This window comes from Pan paniscus, chromosome 16 (assembly GCF_029289425.2).
Source record: "Pan paniscus chromosome 16, NHGRI_mPanPan1-v2.0_pri, whole genome shotgun sequence".
NCBI classification, from domain to species: domain Eukaryota; kingdom Metazoa; phylum Chordata; class Mammalia; order Primates; family Hominidae; genus Pan; species Pan paniscus.
In genome coordinates this window covers 63901275-63922796 of record NC_073265.2, presented here as the reverse complement: position 1 = coordinate 63922796, position 21522 = coordinate 63901275, and the positions used below count along the sequence as shown (strand labels likewise).

Genomic DNA, 21522 nt, shown 5'->3' with positions numbered 1-21522 from the left:
TCCATATAGTATCTTAACATAATTCATATAGTGGTTCTATGAGATAGGGGTATAATTGGCATAATTCCCTACAGATGAGGCAGTTGAGACTCAGATTAGGTAATTTGCCCAGGTCGTAGTGCTGGTTAGTAAGGAAGTACAGAAGTGAACCAGGGGCTGTGATGTCTGATTTCATTTTTTTCTTTTTTTTTTTTTGAGACAGGGTCTTGCTCTGCCACCCAGGCTGGAGTGCAGTGGTGCAATCTTGGCTCACTGCAACCTCTGCCTCCCAACACTTCTGACTAATTTTTTGTATTTTTTCTAGAGACAGAGTTTTGCCATGTTGCCCCGGCTGGCTTTGAACCCCTAGGCTCAAGCGGTCAGCCCTCCTTGGCCTCCCACAGTGCTAGGATTGCAGACACTAGCCACCTGAGGCGTGAGCCACCACACCCAGTGTGATTTCAGAATTTTACTCTCTTTTCACCATGCTGCCTTTTATGGAAGATATGGGTTTAGTACTGGATTTAGATAGGGGATTGTGCTGGATTTCTTTTTCTGAGGCGGGGTGGGGGTGGGGGTGGAAACAGTCTTGCTATGTTGTCCAGGCTGGTCTGAAACTCCTGGCCTCAAGTGATCCTCCTGCCTCAGCCTTCCAAAGTGCTGGGATGTAGGGCCTGAGCCATGATGCTGGGTTGCATATTTTCTTTTAAGATCTCTGCCATTCCCAATATTTTGATTCAACAAACACCTTTCCTGTTGTATGGAACAATTCCTAGTTTCTCAGAAATCTATAACTAACTACTCACTCATCCACAGCTGTTAATTATAATTGTTTTTAGCAGGCCAAGGGTTGTTCATTGGATCTGAATGCTGTGAGTTGTCTGATGTGGCACAGAGATGGAGGTAGCTAGATTTGTAATTGGCAACTTGTTTATGTGTAATTTATGGATCATTTGGGCAGCTGCCTTAGTAATATAATAGATGGAAGAGTGTTTAGCGCTATCTGACTTTGTTATCCAAAGGCTTATCAGAATAATGATAAAGTCCCATTACTTATCTGGCATTCAGTAGTCTGGAAATGCTGATAGTTCAGCATTTGAGCAAAATAGTCCCATAATTAAAAGTAATCTGGAAAATCTTGATTATGTCACATCTGTGGCTCCCTTCCTAGCTACACAGATTGTTAGGATAGATTTTAATAACAAGTTGGCAAAATAAGTGTTGGTTAGCTAGCTGCACAAACATTGCATTTTTTTGAAATATTTAACATTGTTGAATACTACACAGAAAAGTTAGTTTTTTTTAGAAGTGGAATTGTTTGAAGGATTTATTGTCATGAATAGGCTTTACAGGGAAGATGTATTTTTTTTTTATTGTACATCAAATCCTGTCAGCAAACTTACACAAGAAGTCGTAATGTATTGATGAGATGAAGGATATTCCAAAGTAGCTAGATTTGTAATTGGCAACTTGTTTATTTGTATAAGAACAAAGTGGTAAATGGATTAAAGTATTCTTACCTGGAGGTGTTTAAGAAATGAAGGCAGGGCCGGGCGCAGTGGCTCACGCCTGTAATCCCAGCACTTTGGGAGGCCAAGGCGGGCGGATCATGAGGTCAGGAGATCGAGACCATGCTGGCTAACACGGTGAAACCCCATCTCCACTAAAAATACAAAAAATTAGCCGGGCGCGGTGGCGGGCGCCTGTAGTCCCAGCTACTCAGGAGGCTGAGGCGGGAGAATGGCATGAACCCAGGAGGCGGAGCTTGCAGTGAGCCAAGATAGTGCCACTGCAGTCCGGCCTGGGCGAAAGAGCGAGACTCCGTCTCAAAAAAAGAGAAAAAAAAAAGAAATGGAGGCAGAAGGAAGACAAATAAGACTAAATGAACTTTGGTAGCAAGTTCTTGACTCTGAATAGTAATTCACAACATCTCTGAATTCAATAGTCATTACAATTTTAGGAATAATTTATTGGGAGAAAAACAGTATCAATGAAGCAAGAGTAAATAAGAAGTATGTTTAAGAAAATATCAAAACCATTGCACCCCACCAGAATGAGTAAGTTGAAGAGAACAATAGTACCAAGTTTTGGCAAGATGAGGAGCAGAAAGAACTCACGTATGGTGGGTTGTATAAATGTAGATGGTAATACAAAATGGTACAACCACTTGGGAAAACTGTTTAGTGGTTCCTAATAAAGTCATAAATATAACATGACTTCCTGTGTTATATGCCCAGTAGAAATGGATGTATTTGTCCATCGCGGAAATATACTGTATACAGTTTAAGAATATTATTTGTAATAAGTCAGAACTAGAAATAACCCAACTATGTATCAGCAGTAGAATGGATAAATACATTGAGGCATGCTTACAGAAAACAGCACAGCTATGAGAAAGAATAAACTTCTGATACATGCAACAATGGGGATGAATCTCACAAATGTACTTTTTTTTTTTTTTTTTGAGACAACATCTCGCTCTGTCACCCATACTGGAGTGCAGTAGCAGGATCTTGGCTCACTGCAACCTCCGCCTCTCCAGTTCAAGCGATTCTTGTGCCTCAGCCTCCTGAGTAGCTGGGATTACAGGCATGTGCCACCACGCCCAGCTAATTCTTTGTATTTTTAGTAGAGACAGGGTTTTGCCATGTTGGCTAGATTGGTCTTGAACTCTTGACCTCAAGTGATCCACCCGCCCTGGCCTCCCAAAGTGCTCGATTACAGGCATGAGCCACCATGCCTGGCCTCACAGATGTACTTTTGAGCAAAAGAAGACAAACACTCTGAAAGAGAACCTTTATGATTCTGTTTATGTGAAGCTCAAAATCAGGCTCAAATAATCTTTCATGATAGATGTCAGAATAATAACTACCTGTAGGAGGACACAATGGAGCCTTTTGAGGTGTTGGAAATAGTCTGTCTTGTTTTGAGTGGTGGTCACATGGGTGAATTGATATGTAAAATTTCATGGAGGTGTACACTTAAAATAAGTAGACTGACTTACTGTATATGTTATACCTTGATAGAAAAGTAGAAAATAAAAGACAAGATTGGTTCCTTGTAGCTCCTGTATCTCCTGTACTTCTTTTGACGTGGAGGTGTTAGCTCTATAATTGATGGAGCCGCTTCCCTAGTCCGATTAGGAACCCAGTTGATGGGCACTGTACTTGTTTTAGATTTACTGTTTTCTGTAAATAACATAATTTTCTTTATAGAACAAACCTGTTTGAGGAGTTTTGAGTAATGCTATTTTACCAAGGGAAGTTTCTGAGGAAAGGGAAGTTTGTTACACATTCAGTGGTTATATTTTTTAAAGTTTCTATTAATATTAACTACATAGAAGAACACTTATAAACGAGTATCCGCATTTTCAAAGTATTAAAAATTCTATTCAGTTACTACTACCATAATATAAACTTGAATGCACAACATCAGTGTCTTAAAGATATATGTTAAATAAAACAGTAGAAGCCTTTTCATATCTGGTTAATTTCTGGTGCTTTTTATTCTGCATCTATCTAAGCATCTGAGTAGAATTATGGTGGATTATAAATGATAGGAAAGGAAACTCATGCTTTTGTGACATTAGGCAAAGGTTGATCAGGAAGGGAAAAGAAGCCTAAAATGTGTGTATTTTGTGCTTTTTTACCATCATCATTATTGTTGAAATTGTGTTGCATTGAAAATTTACCCAAGGGCCAGGCACAGTGGCTCATGCCTGTAATCCCAGCACAGAGGCTGAGGTGAGCAGATCACCAGAGGGCAGGAGTTCGAGACTAGTCTGGCCAACATGGCGAAACCCCATCTCTACTAAAAATACAAAAATTAGCTGGGTGTGGTGGCGGGCGCCTGTAGTCCCAGCTACTCAGGAGGCTGAGGCAGGAGAATTGCTTGATTGAACCTGGGAGGCAGAAGTTGCAGTGAGCCAAGATTGCGCCACTGCACTCTAGCCTGGGTGACAGAGCAAGGCTCTGTTTCATTCTATAATAAATGTAACAAAAAAAAGCCTGTATGAGCCTGCTAATTCATTGTTCTTTTAATCTTCGGTTCTGTCCGCATAGTTTTATGATACTGGCTCAGTTAGATCACTAGAGAACTATCTAGAGTTTGATTAATCCCTAGAGCTGGACTCTTTCAGACTTAGTGTTTCTAATGGGACATACTGTTTTTTTGTTTTTTTTTTTTTTTTTTTTTTTTGAGACAGGGTCTTGCTGTGTTGCCCAGCCCGGTCTTGAATTCCTGGACTCAAGTGATCCTCCTGCCTTGGCTTCCCAAACTCCTGGAATTACAACTGTGAGCCACTGCACCCAGCCAGGAGTGCTTTATTTTTATTTATTTTTTATTTTTTTCTAGACGGAGTCTTGCTCTGTTGCCCAGGCTGGAGTGCAGTGGTGCAGTGTCGGCTCACTGCAGCCTCCGCCTCTTGGGTTCAAGCAGTTATCCTGTCAGCCTCCTGAGTAGCTGGGATTACAGGTGCGCGCCACCATGCCATCCACGTCAGCCTCCCAAAGTGCTGGGATTATAGGCGTGAGCCATTGCGGCTGGCCTGGAGGAGTGCTGTATATGCTTTTTTGCCCCTTTCCCTTCATTTATGTATTTATTTTGAGACAAAGTCTTGCTCTTGTTAGCAGGCTGGAGTGCAGTGGCGCAATTTCGGCTCACTGTATCCTCTGCCTCTTGGGTTCAAGTGGTTTTCCCACCTCAGCCTCCTAAATAGCTGGGATTACAGGCACCCACCACCACACCTGGCTAATTTTTGTATTTTTAGTAGAGATGGGGTTTCACCATGTTGGCCAGGCTGGTCTCAAACTCCTCGGGTGATCCACCTGCCTCGGCCTCCGAAAGTGCTGGGATTATAGGAGTGAGCCACCGTGCCTGGCCTATTTAATTTTTTTTGAGATGGAGTCTTGTTCTTGTTGCCCAGACTGGAGTGCAATGGTGTGATCTCAGCTCACTGCAACCTTCGCCTCCGAATTTCAAGTGACTCCCCTGCCTCAGCCTCCCAAGTAGCTGGGATTACAGGCATGCACCACCATGCCCGGCTAATTTTTTTTTTTGAGACCGAGTCTTGTTCTCGTTGCCCAGGCTGGAGTGCAATGGCACGATCTCAGCCCACTGCATCCTCCGCCTCCCGGGTTCAAGTGATTCTCCTGCTTCAGCCTCCTGAGTAACTGGGATTACAGGAACACGCCACCACATTTGGCTAATTTTTGTATTTTTAGTAGAGACGGGGTTTCACCTCGTTGGTCAGGCTGGTCTCAAACTCCTGACCTTGTGATCCACCTGCCTCAGCCTTCCAAAGTGCTGGGATTACAGGCATGAGCCACTGCGCCCGGCCAATTTTGTATTTTTAGTAGTTATGGGGTTTCATCATGTTGGTCAGGCTGGTCTTGAACTCCTGACCTCATGTGATCCACCTGCCTTGGCATCCCAAACTGCTGGAATTATAAACGTGAGCCACCAAACTCAGTCGGGACATACTCTTTTACCAGAGGGGTGCTTTATATGCTTTTTTGCCCCTTTATGTCTGAAATTAGTATTTGAAAACAGCTTCAAGTGCTCGTTTCTTTTTTTAATGTAAAAACACTGAACCAGTGTTTCACTTTGTGCTTAACATGTGTATTTATATTCATCTGCTATCATCTGCTAGCTGTTTCCTGACTTCCTCGTGTGAGTGGGGAAGTGTTAGGTTTCATACCTTATATAGGATTTTGCATAGAGTATGCTTAAGGATACTGTATTTTTTAGAACCATTTTCAAAAAGAGCCAAGACATTTAGATATAAACATGTAGGTACTCTAGATTTTGAGTAACTTCTGTCACGTTTATTATTTCTAATTCATTCATTGATTGATTAAATATTTATTGACTTCTTCCACTCTAGGCACTCTTATTGACTGAACAAGACTATGTCATTTGCCCTATTCTAGTGGGGTGACACACAGACTATCTATCTATCTAACTATATACTTTTTATTTTGAGACAGGGTCTCACTCTGTCATCTAGGCTGGGGTGCAGTGGCGTGATCATGGCTCATTGCAGCCTTGACCTTCCAGGCTCAAGCGGTCCTCCTGTCTCAGCGTTCTGAGTAGCTGTAGCTTGTATTACAGGCATGTGCCACCAAGCCTGGCTAGTTTTTTAAATTTTTTTGCAGAGATAGGGTCTCCCTATGTTGCCTAGGCTGGTCTCAAACTTCTGGACTCAAGCCATCCGCCCACCTTAGCCTCCCAGAATGCTGAGATTACAGGCATGAACCACCATGCCTGACCAACACACACAATATGAAGAAACAAGATAATTCATATAGTGATTGATTTTGAGATCATAACAGGATTTAAGGTGTTGGAGAATAACGATGAGTAGCCATGTTAGATTGGGTAGACAGGGAAGGCTTTTTTGAGATGGTCATGTTTTACCAGATGTCGGAAAGGCAGGATGGAACTAACCATTCATAGAGCTGGGGAAAGTGTTCTAGGAATAACTTGTGCAAAATTTGGGAAGCCTTGGCCTCCTAAAGTGCTGGGATTACAGGCATGAGCCACCATGCCTGGCCTAAAATTTCATTTTCAGTTGTTTGCTGCTGTGGTTGTTTTTTCTAGATCGAGCATATATCCTGTGACCTTGCTAAATTTCCTTATTAGTTCTAGTAGGACTTTTTATGGATTGACTGTAAACAGCTAATTATGTCATTGCAAATAAAGACAGTTTTACTGTCTTATTTAACTTTCTGGGTTTTTTTTTTCTTTTTCTTGTCTTATTGCACTGGCTAGGACCTACAGTTGATGAATATAAGTACAAGTGGTGAGAGTGGACATCCTTGCTTCATCCTCAGTATTTGGGGAAAGCATTTATTTCAACCCCACCTTTTTTTTTTTTTTTTTTTTTTGAGACAAAGTCTCAGCTGGGCATGGTAGCTCATGCCTGTAATCTTAGCACTTTGGGAGGCCAAGGTAGGCGGATAGCTTGAACTCAGGAGTTGGAAACCTGGGCAACATGGCAAAACCCCGTCTTACAAAAAATAAAAAAATTAGCTGGGTGTGGTGGTGTGGGCCTGTAGTCCCAGCTACTCAGGAAGTTGAGGTGGGAGGATCAATTGAGCTGTGAGGTCAAGACTAGCTTGGGCAGCAAAGTGAGACCCTGTCTCTACAAAACAGAAAATATTAGCTGGCCATGGTAGCACACACCTATAGTCCCAGCTACTCAGGAGGCTGAGGTGGGAGGATCACCAGAGCCCAGGAGCCCAGGAGGCTGCAGTGAGCCAAAAAAAAAAAAAAAAAAACAACAACAACAACAAAAAAAACAGAAACAAAAAACCAAAATATATAAAATAAAGACAGTGTCTGGCTCTGTTGCCCAGGCTGGAGTGCAGTGGTACAATCATAGCTCACTGTAGCCTCAAACTCCTGAGCTCTGTGATCTTCCTGCCTCAGCCTCTGAAAGTGCTGAGATTACAGGTGTGAGCCACCATGCCTGCCTGGCCTATTTCACCATTAAGTATCGTGTTAGCTGTAATTGTTTTGTAGATGCCAGCTTTCCCTCCCCTTTTTAAATATAGTGAATGATTGTTAAATTTTGTCCAAGTATCTTTCTGCATGTATTGATATGATTATACATGATTTCATCACTTATTTTGTTAATGTGATGGAAGGCATTGATTTTTTTTTAATTAAACTTCTGAGATAGTTGTAGATTCACATGCCATTGTAAGAAATAATACAGAGAGATTCCTTATGCCCTACCCAGTTTTCCCTGTTGGTAACATCTTGCAAAACTGTAATACAGTATCACTACTAGAATATTGACATTGATATGGTCAAGATGTAAAATATTTCCATTACTACAAGAGTCCCCCATGTTGCTACTCTGTTGCCCAGGCTGGAGTACACTGTCACGACCTTGACCTCAGCTCACTGCGACCTCCGCCTCCCGGTTTCAAGTGATTCTCCTGCCTCAGCCTCCCGAGTAGCTGGGACTGTAGGCGCTCGCCACCACGCCGGGCTAATTTTTGTATTTTTGGTAGAGACGAGGCTTCGCCATGTTGGCCAGGCTGGTTTTGAACTCCTGACCTCAGGTGATCCACCCTCCTCAGCCTCCCAAAGTGCTGGGATTACAGGCATCAGCCACTGTGCCCGGCCCTGTTCTCCATTTCTATAGCTTTGTCATTTCAAGAATGTTACACAAATGGAATCATACAGAACACAACCTCTTGGGGTTGGCATTTTTACTTTTTGCCCTGTGGTATGGATGTACCACTGTTTGTTTATTCACTCATTGAGGTTATCTGGGTTGTTTCCAGTTTGTTTGTGGTTTTTTTGAGTAAATGTGATATAAACACTTGTGTACAGGGTATTTTATTTTATTTTATTTTTTGAGACAGAGTTTCGCTCTTGTTGCCCAGAATGGAGTGCAGTGGCGCGATCTGGGCTCACCACAACCTCTGCCTCCCGGGTTCAAGCGATTCTCCCTCCTCAGCCTCCCGAGTAGCTGGGATTACAGGCATGCGCCACCGCTCCCAGCTAATTTTGTATTTTTAGTAGAGACAGGGTTTCTCCATGCTGGTCAGGCTGGTCTCGAACTCCCGACCTCAGGTGATCCACCTGCCTCGGCCTCCCAAAGTGCTGGGATTACAGGCGTGAGCCACCGCGCCCAGCCCACGTACAGGTTTTTGTGTGAACCTAGGTCTTCCTTTCTCTGGGATAAATGACCAGAAGTGCAACTGCTGGGTCATATTGTAGTTGCATGTTTAGTTTTTTGGGTTTTTTTTTTTTTTTTTGAGATGGAGTCTTGCTCTGTGGCCCAGGCTGGAGTGCAGTGGCGCCATCTCGGCTCACTGCAAGCTCCACCTCTTCAGTTCACGCCATTCTCCTGCCTCAGCCTCCCGAGTAGCTGGGATTACAGGCGCCCACCACCATGCCCGGCTAATTTTTTTGTATTGTTAGTAGAGACGGGGTTTCACCGTGTTAGCCAGGATGGTCTCGTCTCCTGACGTTGTGATCCACCCGCCTTGGCCTCTCAAAGTGCTGAGATTACAGGCGTGAGCCACAGCCACCGCGCCCAGCCTTGGGTTTTTTCTTTTTTTGCGACAGAGTCTCTGTTGCTCAGGCTAGAGTGCAGTGGTGCGATCACGGCTCACTGCAACCTGCGCCTCCCAGGTTCAAGCGATTCTCATGCCTTAGCCACTCAAGTAGCTGGGATTACAGGTGTGCGCCACCACACTTGGCTAATTATTGCATGTTTCGTTTTTTTAATAACCTGCCAGGATGTTTTCCAGAGTGGCTGTACTATTCAATATTTGGACTAGCAATGTATGAGTGATCCATTTTTTCCACATTCTTACTAGCACTTGGTGTTATCACTGTATTTTAGCCATTTTGAAAGGTGTATATTTCCTAGATACTACTCCTTTGTCTTTGTCAGATAGGTGCTTTGCAAGTATTTTCTCCCAGTCTGTGACTTGTTTTTTGTGGAATAAAAATTTTAATTTTCAAGAAGTCTAGTTGACCAGCTTTTCTTTTTATGGATTGTGCTTTTGGTGTCAAGTCTAAGAACTCTTTGCCTAGCCCTAGATCTTGAGGGTTTCTCTTATGTTTTTTATAAAAGTTTTAGAGTTTGATGTTTTACATTTAAGTTCATGATACATTTTGAGTAAATTTTTGTATAAAGTGTGAACCTTAGTTTGAGGTTCATTTTTTTGCTGATGGATTTACATTTGCTCCAGCGCTATTTGTTGTAAAAACTATGCTGCCTGCATTGAATTGTTTTTGCATTTTGTCAAAAATCAGTTTGGCATATTTTTGTGAGTCTGTTTCTGGGTTCTGCCTTCTATTTTATCGATTTACATGTTTGTCCCTCTGCCAATACTATATAGTCTTGATTATCATAATTGTGTAAGTCTTGAAATCAGGTAGACTGATTGTTCCCACTTTCTTATAAAAAATTGATTTAGCAGCTGGGCGTGGTGGCTCACGCCTGTAATCCAGCACTTTGGGAGGCTGAGGTGGGTGGATCACGGGGTCAGGAGTTCAAGACCAGCCTGGCCAAGATGGTGAAACCCTGTCTCTACTAAAAATACAAAAATTAGCCAGGCGTGGTGGTGAGCGCCTGTAATGCCAGCTACTCAGGAGGCTGAAGCAGAAAACTGCTTGCACCCGGGAGGTGGAGGTTGCAGTGAGCCGAGATTGCGCCACTGCACTCCAGCCTGGGCAACAAAGTGAGTCTCCGTCTCAAAAAAAATATTGATTTAGCTATTTTAGTTTCTTTGCCTTTCCATGTAAATTTTAGAACAACCTTGTCTATATCTACAGATCTTGCTGGGATTTTGATTAGAATTGCATTAATCCTTTATACCAATTTGAGGAGGATTTATGTACTTTTTGTTGAGTCTTTTAATCCATGAACATGTTATATCTGTTATATTTAGCATTTTGATTTTTTCCTCAGTGTTGCATAGTTTTCAGTATACAAATCCTGTACCCTTTTTTTTTTTTAGATTTACACCTAGTACTTTATTTTTTGAGCAATTGTAAATGGTATTGTATTTTAAATTTCATTGCCCATGTGTTCATTGCTAATATACTGAAATAAGATTGGCTTTTGTATGTTTATCTTGTATCCCACAATCTTGCTGAACTCACTTGTTCTAAGACTTTTTGTAGATTATGGGGAATTTCTACATAGACAGTTACGTCATCTGCAAATGGGGATAGTTTTGTTTTTTCCTTTACAAACTGTATACCTTTTTTATCTGTTTCTTGCTTTATTGCAAGAACTTCTGGAGCTGTGTTGAGTAATAGTGGATATCTTTGCCTTGTTCATGTTCTTATAGGGAAAGCATTCAGTCTTTCACCATTTAGTATAATGTTAGCTGTAGGGACTTTTTAGATCCCTTTACCAGATTGATGAAGTTCCTCTCTATTCCCATTTTTCTGAGAGGCTTTTTTAAAAAAGAATGAATGGGTGTTCGATTTTGTCAAATGCATTTCTGTGTCAGTTGCTATGAACATGTGTTTTTCTTATTTAGCCTGTTAATATGGTAGATTACATTGACTGGCTTTCTGATCTTGAGTCAGCATTGCATCTTTGGAATAAACTCCACCTGGGTGTGGTGTATAATTCTTTTTTTTTTTTTTGAGATGGAGTCTCGCTCTTGTCACCTAGGCCGGAGTGCAGTGGTGTGATTGCGGCTCACTGCAAGTTCATCCTCCTGGGTTCCCACCATTCTCCTGCCTCAGCCTCTCGAGTAGCTGGGACTCAGGTGCACACCACCACGCCTGGCTAATTTTTTGTATTTTTAGTAGAGACAGGGTTTCACCGTGTTAGCTAAGATGGTCTTGATCTCCTGACCTCGTGATCCGCCCACCTTGGCCTCCCAAAGTGCTGGGATTACAGGCGTGAGCCACCACACCTGGCTGGGTGTGGTGTATAATTCTTTACGTTTATTGTTTTGTTTTTTACTTTTATTTTAGAGATGGTGTCTTGCTTTGTTGCCCAGGCTGGAGTGCAGTGGTGTGATCATAGCTCACTCCATCCACTGACTCATGGGCCCAAGCTCCCTTCCTGCCTCAGGCTCCCAAGTAGCTAAGATTACTGGTATGCACCACTACACCTGTTTTTTTTTTGGTAGAAATAAGGTCTCACTGTGTTGCCCAGGCTGGTTTCAAACTCCTGGCCTCAAGCTATCCTCCCACCTTGGCCTCCCAAAGTGCTGGGATTACAGGTGTGAGCCACTGAGCCTGGATCATTATTATTGAATTGTTGGGTGATATTTTGATAAGGAATTTTATGTTTACATTCATGGGGGATAGTATTCTGTAGTTTTGTTCTTGTACTATTGTTGTCAGGTCCTGGTATCAAGATAATATTTCTGTATTTATTGATGTGATAACGTTTATGATTTTCTCATTCTGTTAAAATGATTTAAAATTGATCGATTTTTAAAATATCAAACCAATTTTGCATTCTAGGAGTAGAGACCTAAATACATGTGATATATTAGACTTTTAAAATTTATTGCTGGATTTGATTTGTTAATATCTTGTTGAGGATTTTTGGTCTATATTTGTGCAGGATGTTGATCTTTTTCTTATAAAGCCTTTGTGGGGAGGCTTTCACGTCAGAGTTATACTAGCTACATTGAACAAATTGGGAAATGCTTATTTCTTTTTTTTAATTTTTATTTTTGAGACAGAGTCTTGCTTTGTCACCTGGGCTGGAGTGCAGTGGCGTGATCTTGGCTAACTGCAACCTCCCTTCCTGGGTTCAAGCCATTCTCCTGCCTCTGCCTCTCGAGTAGCTGGGATTACAGGTGTGTACCACCACACCTGGCTAATTTTTTTTTTTGTATTTTTAGTAGAGATGGGGTTTCACTATGTTGGCCAGGCTGGTCTTGAACTCCTGAACTCAAGTGATCTACCCTCCTCAGCCTCCCAAAGTGCTGGGATTACAGGTGTGAACCACTGCGCCCAGCCTTTTTTTTTTTTTTTTTTTTTTCTGAGACGGAGTCTCGCTCTGTCGCCCAAGCTGTAGTGCAAGGGTGTGATCTCAGCTCACTGCAACCTCCACCTCCCCATTTCAAGCGATTCTTCTGCCTCCGCCTCTTGAGTAGCTGGGATTACAGGCACGTGCCACCATGCCTGGCTAATTTTTGTATTTTTAGTAGAGGCAGGGTTTCACCATGTTGGCCAGGCTGGTCACAAACTGCTGATCTCAAGTGATCCACCTGCCTCAGTCTCCCAAAGTGCTGGGATTACAGGCATGAGCCATTGCATCCAGCCTCATTCTCCTGTGTTTTCTAAAAGTTTGTATGAGATTGACATTATTTTTTTCCTAAAATGTTTGATAAAATTAACGAGTAAAGCTGTCTAGTTCAGACTTAGTTAAAAAGAAAAAGCCAGTAAAGCCATCTAGGCCTGGATTTTTCTTTGTAGGAAGGTTTTAAATTACATCATCAATTTGTTTTTTCCTATTAAATAGACTTTATTTTTTAGAGCAGTTTTAGTTTCAGGGAAAAATTGAGCCGAAAGTACAGAGGGTTCCCATATATCTCACTGTTGTCCCCCAGTAAGCCCTCTCTGCTGTCAACATTCCACACCACGGTCGTGTTTGTTACAATTGATGAACCTACACTGACACTTCGTTGTCATCCAGAGTCCATAGTTAACATTAGGGTTCACTCTTGGTGTTGTACATTCTATGGGTTTTGAAGTGACACATATCTACCATTATAGTATCAAACAGAATAGTTTCACTGCCCTAAAAATTCTCTTGTGTTCTGCCTGTTCACCTCCCACCCCCACCCCACCAACCACTGGCGCCCACTGCTCCTTTTACTGTCTCCATAGTTTTGCCTTTTCCAGAAAACCTTGTAGCTAGAATCATATAGTATGTATGTATCCTTTTCACATTGGCTTCTTTCACTTAGTAATGTGCTTTTCAGTTTCCTCCATGTCTTTTCATGGCTTGATAGCTCATTTCTTTTTTGTGCTGAATAATATTCCACTGTCTGGGTGTGCCATAGTTCATTCATCCATTCACCTACTGAAGGATGTCTTGATTGCTTCCGAATTTGAGCAATTTTGAATAAAGCTGCTGTAAACATCCACGTGCAGATTTATGGTGGATGTAAGTTTTCAGTTCATCTGGGTAAATACCAAGGAGAGTGATTGCTGGATCAGATGGTATATTTAGTTTTGTGAGAAACTACCTTATTAATATGCATATGCAAGCTAGGCACAGTGGCTCATGCCTATAACCCTAGCACTTAGGAGGCCGAGGCAGACAGATCACTGAGGTCAGGAGTTCGAGACCAGCCTGGGCAACATGGTGAAACCCCTTTACTGAGGAAAAAAAAAAAACAACAAAAATTAGCTGGGTGTGGTGGCACGTGTCTGTAGTCCCAACTACTTGGAAGGCTGAGGCAGGAGAATTGATTGAAGAGGCAGAGGCTGCAATGAGCTGAGATTGTACCACTGCACTCTAGCCTGGGCGATAAAGATAGAGTGAGACTCAGTCTCCAAAAAAAAAAAAAAAAAAAAAAAAAAGCTGGGCATGGTGGCTCATGCCTGTAATCCCAGCACTTTGGGAGGCTGAGGCGGGTGGATCATGAGGTCAGGAGTTCAAGACTAGCCTGACCAACATGGTGAAACCCCGTCTCTACTAAAAATACAAAAATTAGCCATGCGTGGTGGTGCATGCCTGTAATCCCAGCTACTCAGGAGGCTGAGGCAGGAGAATTGCTTGAACCTGGGAGGTGGAGGTTGCAGTGAGCTGAGATTGCGCCACCGCACTCCAGCCTGGGCGACAGAGTAAGACTCCATCTCAAAAAAAAAAAAAAAAAGAAAAATGCATACTCAAAGTGGCTGCATCATTTTGCGTTCCTGTCAGCAATGAATGATGGTTTTTGTTGCTGCACGTCCTCGTCAGCATTTGGTGTTGTCAGTGTTTTGGATTTCGGCCATTCTGACAGGTGTGTAGTGGCATCTTATTGTTGTTTTAATTTCCATTAATTCCCTGATGATATGATGTAGAGCATCTTTTCATATGCTTGCCTGCCGTGTCCATGTCTTCTTTGGTGAAGTATCCTTTCGGGTCTCTTGCTCATTGTTTCATCAGGTTGTTCATTTTCTTATTGTTGAGTTTTAAGAGTTCTTGGTATGTTATGGATAACAGACCTTTATCAAATATGTCTTTCACAAATATTTTCTCCTAATTTGTGTCTTGTCTTATTCTCTTGATAAATTCAGTTTTTAAAATAGACATGCAGCTACTCAGATTTTTTATTTCTTGTATCAGTTTTGATAACTTTTGTCTAAGAAGTTCCCCATTTTGTCTAGTTGTCAAATTTGCTGGCATAAGGTTATTTTTTAATGTCTATGATGTCTCTTTGTTCATTTCTGATATTAATAATATGTTTTATGTTTTTTCTTTATTAGGTGTTTACCAACTTTATTAATATTTTCAAAGAGCTAATTTTTGTTTTATTTTTCTTAGTTGTTTCTTGTTTCATTGGTTTCTGCTCTTGATTTCCTTTCTATTAACATCAGGTTAATCTGTTCTTTTTTTACTAATACTTAAGATGGAAGCTTAGACAATTGATTTTAGACCTTTCTTTCCTAACAAGCACTTAAAGTTATAAATTCCCCCTTTTACGCACTATATTAAGCATGTCATACAAAAGCTGATGTTGTGTTTTCATTATCACTGAGTTCGAACTATTTTTTGACTGCCCTTTTGATTTCTTCTTTTACCCATAGGTTATTTGGAAATGTCTTGCTTAATTTCCAAATATTTGGGAATATTCTAAATATCTATTTTTATCAATTTCAAATTTAATTCTGTTGTGGGTAGAGAATATATTTTATGTGATCTCAGTCTTTTTAAATTTATTCATACTTGTTTAAGGCCCAGCATATATGTGTGAACATTCTGTGTAGACTTGAAAAGGATATATATTCTGTAGTCGTTAGGTTTAGTGTTCTATAGTACCTTCAATTGGCTTTAAAAAATTTTTTTTTTTTTTTTTTTTTTTGAGACAGAGTCTCTCTCTGTCGCCCAGGCTGGAGTGCAGTGGTGTGATCTCGGCTCACGGCATCCTCCACCTCCTGGGTTGACGCCATTCTCCTGCCTCAGCTTCCCAAGTAGCTGGGACTACAGGCACCCGCCACCACGCCTGGCTAATTTTTTGTATATTTTAGTAGAGACGGGGTTTCACCGTGTTAGCCAGGATGGTCTTGATCTCGTGACCTCGTGATCTGCCCGCCTCGCACCATTGCACTCCAGCCTGGGCAACAATAGTGAAACTCCGTCTCAAAAAAAAAAAAAAACAACTATCCAGAATTTACTATTATTATTAATTATTATTATTATTATTATCATCAGCAAGAGTGGCATTACCAGTAATTTGTTTTTTAAATATATTATTTCTCAGCAACGTACTCTCTTTGAAAACATTTTGACAGCAGATTTATTAAAATACAATATAAACAGATTATAGTTTGTGTGATTTGATGTGTAATAAATATCTTTATCCAATGTATGCGCTTTAAAGCAATTATAAGATCTTTATATGTATTAAATATTATTTATTAATATGCATACTCCTGAAAAAAATTTTAATTTTTTTAAGATTTATTACCTCAGTTAACAATGTGATAGAATATGTTTTATTAACCAACACTTGGTACAGAGCCTGATATATTTGCTGAATTTAATTAAAAGTTTGTCTTTTCACCAAGGCACACTGAATAGTTCCTTCTCTTCACAGTGGTCTCACGTGTGAAACATGGCTACAGATTGGCTGGGAAGTATTGTGTCCATCAATTGTGGAGATAGCTTGGGTGTCTATCAGGGAAGAGTGTCAGCTGTGGATCAGGTCAGCCAGACCATTTCTCTCACCCGGCCTTTCCATAATGGAGTGAAGTGTCTTGTTCCAGAAGTCACCTTCAGGTGAGTGTCCTGACTGACTCTTCTGAATCCAACCTGGTGGTCTGTGGAGCTTGAACCTAGGTCTGATTGCTAGTATTCTCTTGGCATATGGCCGCTTTTTGTATTTTTAGTAGAGATGGGGTTTCACTGTGTTGGCCAGGCTGGTCTCGAACTACTGGCCTCAAGTAATCTGCCTGTTGTGGCCTCCCGAAGTGCTGGGATTTCAGGTGTGAACCACCATGCCCGGCCTATACTGTTTATTTCCTCTTTGCATTCTGATATTCATTCCTTGGCCTCCCCTTGATTAAAAACAACCCTCTCCCTTAGATCTTGCATTTGCCACTAGGTATTGTTGTGTCATTTCCCTTCCCTTTAACCCATAATCCTTGTCAGAGCCAAATAGTCTGCTTTCTCTATCTTTTGTGGCTTCATTCTCTAGAACCTCCGTACCCTACCATTATCTTTTTTTCTAACTTATCATCTTGCTGAATTAGTTTTTGCCAAGGTTACAAATAACCTAATGGCCAAATTCACTGACAGTATCTCAATCCCAATCTCATTTGGATGCTCCCTGATGGGTGCAGTGGCTTATACCTGTAATTCCAGCACTTTGGGAGGCCAAGGCAGCAGTATCACTTGAGGCTAGGATTTCAAAACTGGCTAGTCAACATAGTGAGACCTCGTCTTTACAAAAGAAAAATTTTAAAAATTAGCTGGGTGTGGTGGCATGTGCCTGTAATCCCAGCTACTCCTGGGGCTGAGACAGGAAGATCACTTGAGCCTAGGAGTTGGAGGCTGCAGTGAGCTATGATAGCACCACTGCACTCCAGCCTGGGTAATAGAGCAAGACCCTGTCTCTAAAAAAATAAATAAAAATAAAATGCTCCCTATCTTTTAAAGTACAGTACTGTCCTTTAGTTTCCCTGTCACCTCTTTGGTTTTTCTTTGCATGTATTCCACATATTCTTCCATTCCTTTACTTTTTTTGTTGTTTTTTATGTTCCTTTTCTTCTACTCACCTGTTAAGATTGAATTACTCAGGGTTCTGTCTTTGGTTCTTTTCTCAGCTTTTATTCTCTAGACAAACTCTTGTGTACTCTATACATTAATGAGACCTCAAATCTTTTTTTTTTTTTTTTTTTTTGATGGAGTCTCACTCTGTCACCCAGGCTGGAGTGCAGTGGCACGATCTTGGCTCACTGCAAACTCCATCTCCCGGGTTCATGCCATTCTCCCGCCTCAGCCTCCCGAGTAGCTGGGACTACAGGTGCCCGCCACCATGCCCGACTAATTTTGTTTTTGTATTTTTAGTAGAGACGGGGTTTCACCGTGTTAGCCAGGGTGGTCTCGATCTCCTGACCTTGTAATCTGCCCTTCTCGGCCTCCCAAAGTGCTGGGATTACAGGTGTGAGCCACCATGCCCAGCCAAGACCTCAAATCTTTAATTTAGTCCCATTATGAGACAGACACCTTGTCTGCTGGTCATTTCCATTGGACATCCCACAAGATATCTTAAATGCAAGATTTTCGGAGCTAATCTCGTTATGTTTTCCTGTAGATTTGTTTTTCCAAGGGCATACCCATTATTTATGACTAATAACACCTTTCCCCCATGTTAGAAACTTAGGAGTCATAATAAACTCTTCTTTCTCTTTAATCCTCGTGTTCAGTTAGTTGCCAAAATCGTATGGATTCGAAATGTCTCTTGATCCCTTCTCCCTTTGTATTACCGCTTGCTTGGTTCATCCCCTATTATTTCTTGCTTGGTCTTCTAACTGGTACCACTGCCTCTTTTTTCTTCTCCTTCCCTATAGCCACCAGGAAAATCCATTGTGATCATGATGTGGTCCTTGGTTACCTCTGCAACCTTACTTCCTGATGGCCTTCCACAAGCATCCGTCCCTTTAGTATCACCATAACACTTGCAGTTCCTCACGTGGGCTATATTTTCTACATTTCCTCAGTCTCTGAGCACCTACCTGAGATGCCTTTCTCCCTGCTGTTCTTTGCTTAGCCACTCATTCCCCCTGCCCTGGCCAGATTTAGCTTAAGTATTGCATTCATCTCCACCAGACTGACTTAAATATTTTGCTTTTAGGCTCTCTAGTCTCCTGTGCACACCTCTGTCATAACATTTAACACTTTAAAAAAAAAATTTTTTTTTTTTTTTTGAGACAGAGTCTCACTTTGTTGCCCAGGCTGGAGTGCAGTGGTGCGATCTCTGCTCACTGCAACCTTTGCCTCCCAGGGTGAAATGATTCTCATGCCTCAGCCTCCTGGGTAGCTAGGATTGCAGGTGCGTACCACCACACCCGACTAATCATTTCTATTTAGTTGAGACAGGGTTTTGCCATGTTGACCAGGCTGGTCTCGAACTCCTGGCCTCAAGTGATTCGCCTGCCTCGGCCTCCCAAAATGCTGGGATTATAGGCATGAGCCATGGTGCCCAGCCCATTTAACATTTTTGATTGAATATGTACTTGTCTTTTCCACTGACCAGACTGAGTTCCCGTGGGCACGTAGTGGTTTTCATCTCTATATACCAGATCAAAATAGTTCCTAGCGCAGGGCTTACCACATAGTAAGTATTTTATATACTCCTGTTGAATGAGCAAGGGAGTGAATGAATGAACAAAAGCCATTAAACATTGTGGGAATGTAAGATTAATACAGTTTTGTTGTTAGCAATAGCCTCTTTTTAAAGGCTAGCATTGTGTCAGTTGGATAGTTGGTGGCTGACCCCTGTCCTTAAGCACACAGCCCCCTTTCCTAGCCTCTGATAACTCATTAAAATGCAGTCCTGCAAAGGGGTAGCTGTTTGCTAATGATCTCAGTTTCATCATTCTTACCACTATTATAATTTTGAGACTTGGCTTTTTTGTGTATTTCAGGGCAGGTGACATTACGGAGTTAAAAATTTTGGAGATACCAGGACCTGGAGACAACCAACATTTTGGAGACCTTCATCAAACAGAATTAGGCCCCTCTGGTGCTGGCTGCCAAGTGGGCATCAATCAGAATGGCACAGGCAAGTTGGTCAAGAAGCCAGCCTCTTCCAGCAGTGCCCCTCAGAATATCCCTAAGAGGACAGATGTGAAGAGCCAGGATGTTGCCGTTTCCCCGCAGCAGCAACAGTGCTCAAAGAGCTATGTCGACAGGCACATGGAATCCTTGAGTCAGTCCAAAAGTTTCCGTCGTCGGCACAACTCCTGTAAGTAGGGTCAAGTTGGTATTTCTTCTCAATCTGGTGTTTCAGGGCCATAAGCCATAAGCACTGCTGCTCTTTAAACAAATCCTTTATTATTCCAATAAAATGGATGCTGGCTGAGCGTCACAGAAATACAACATGGTTCTCTTCCTCCAGGCCTCATTCCTCAAGATGTTAAGGGAAAGGAAATAAGCTGTTAGGGATGCCTGTGAGCTTCCTGCCCTCTCTTACCACTTCCTTCAGGAAAAGTCTGCCCAGAGTTTACTAACAGTGATGTTTTAAATCCAGTAACTACTGGGCGTGGTGGCACGCATCTATAGTCCCAGCTACTTGAGAGGTTGAGGCAGGAGGATTGTTTGAGCCCAGGAGTTCAAGGCTAGTCTGGGCAAAATAGTGAGATTCTGTTTCTGAAAAAGAAAAGAAAAGAAAAAAAAACCTTAAATCCTGTTACTGATGTTGGTAGTAGTGTTTGAGTTGAACCTGCACTTGGGCTGTTCCAGAGGATTCTTGAGTAACTTTTCTTCCTGTGATTTGAGTCTCATCCTCAGAAGAGAGGAGGTGACTGATCCAAACATCTCTGTGATCTTTGATTTTCTAGCAGACAATTTTTAATTTGCTGTATTTGTTCCTACTGACACACCAAGAAGAATGTGCATTGGTCTCTGTTGCTGCCCAGTTTTGTTTGATACTAACACATTATTAAATGCCATTTGCTGATTATAAAACCATAGTTGTGACCAGGCATGGTGGCTCACACCTGTAATCCTAGCACTTTGGGAGGCTGAGGCGGGCAGATCACCTGAGGTCAGGCGTTCGAGGCCAGCCTGGCCAACATGTTGAAACCTCGTCTCTGCTAAAAATACAAAAATTAGCCAGGCGTGGAGGCGCATGCCTGTAATCCCTGCTACTTTGGAGGCTGAGGCAGGAGAATCCCTTGAACCCAGGAGGCAGAGGTTGCAGTGAGCTGATATTGTGCCACTCCAGCCTGGGCGATAGAGCGAGACTCTGTCTCAAAAATAAATAATATAAAATAAAACCATAGTTGTGTTGGTGGTATGATGGTGAGCATAGCTGCCTTCCAAAACCATAGTTAATTCACTAGAACTGTTCTTCTCCAACATATTTACTAGAATAATGTTACAATAGCGAATCATAACATTCACTGGAATCTGTTATGCTCCTTAAATTAATATGAATGTTGTTTTAAAAAATTACTTCCAAATGGCAAACTATTCTTATTTTACTTAGATGGTTTTGTACTCACAGATGGTAGCAGAATGTATTAGAAATTTTAAGTGAGAGGCTGGGTGCAAGTGGCTCACACCTGTAATCTCACTACTTCAGGAGGCTGGGGCAGGTGGATCGCTTGAGCCCAGGAGTTCGAGACCAGCCTGAGCAACGTGGCAAAACCCCATCCCTACAAAAAAAAAAAAAAAATTAGCTGGGCGTGGCAGCGTGCACCTGTGGTCCCAGCTACTCAGGAGGCTGAGGTGGAAGGATGGCTTGAGCCAGGGAGGCGGAGGTTGTGATTAGCCGAGATCATGCCACTGCACTTCAGCCTGGGTGACAGTGTGAGACTGTCTCAAAATGAACAACCAAAAGAAATTTTAAATGAGTATTCATTAACTCATTTAAAATTATAAGCTAGAGTCATGCTATGGCAGTACCTTCTAAAAGGCACAATTTAGAGTGAGCTAGGTCTCTCTAGACCCCACTCAGAAAGTTTATTACATAAAATTCCGGATACTTCTTGCTACCATTGTTGCTCCTCACACTGTGGTCCTGGTGGCAGTGTAGTAAGGTTTTAGTGTGCTGGGTGAATTCTATTAATAGCTTGTGGTGTGACACCTGTGTCAGGGGCCAACATTTTAAGTTTTGGAGATGCCTGATTCAAGTGAATAAACAACTAAAT

The 21522-nt window shown here is 41.9% G+C and overlaps 1 protein-coding gene across 1 annotated transcript in view; it reads left to right on the top strand.

Moving 5' to 3' along the window:
* Positions 1-21522, top strand: part of EDC3 (enhancer of mRNA decapping 3) — a 65355-nt gene that overhangs the window by 4947 nt on the left and 38886 nt on the right. Inside the window, exons 2-3 of the mRNA XM_003811102.5 lie at positions 16242-16423; positions 19294-19613. Coding sequence (XP_003811150.1) covers positions 16260-16423; positions 19294-19613 — 484 coding nt within the window. The 5' untranslated portion in view covers positions 16242-16259. The remainder of the gene's footprint in view (positions 1-16241; positions 16424-19293; positions 19614-21522) is intronic.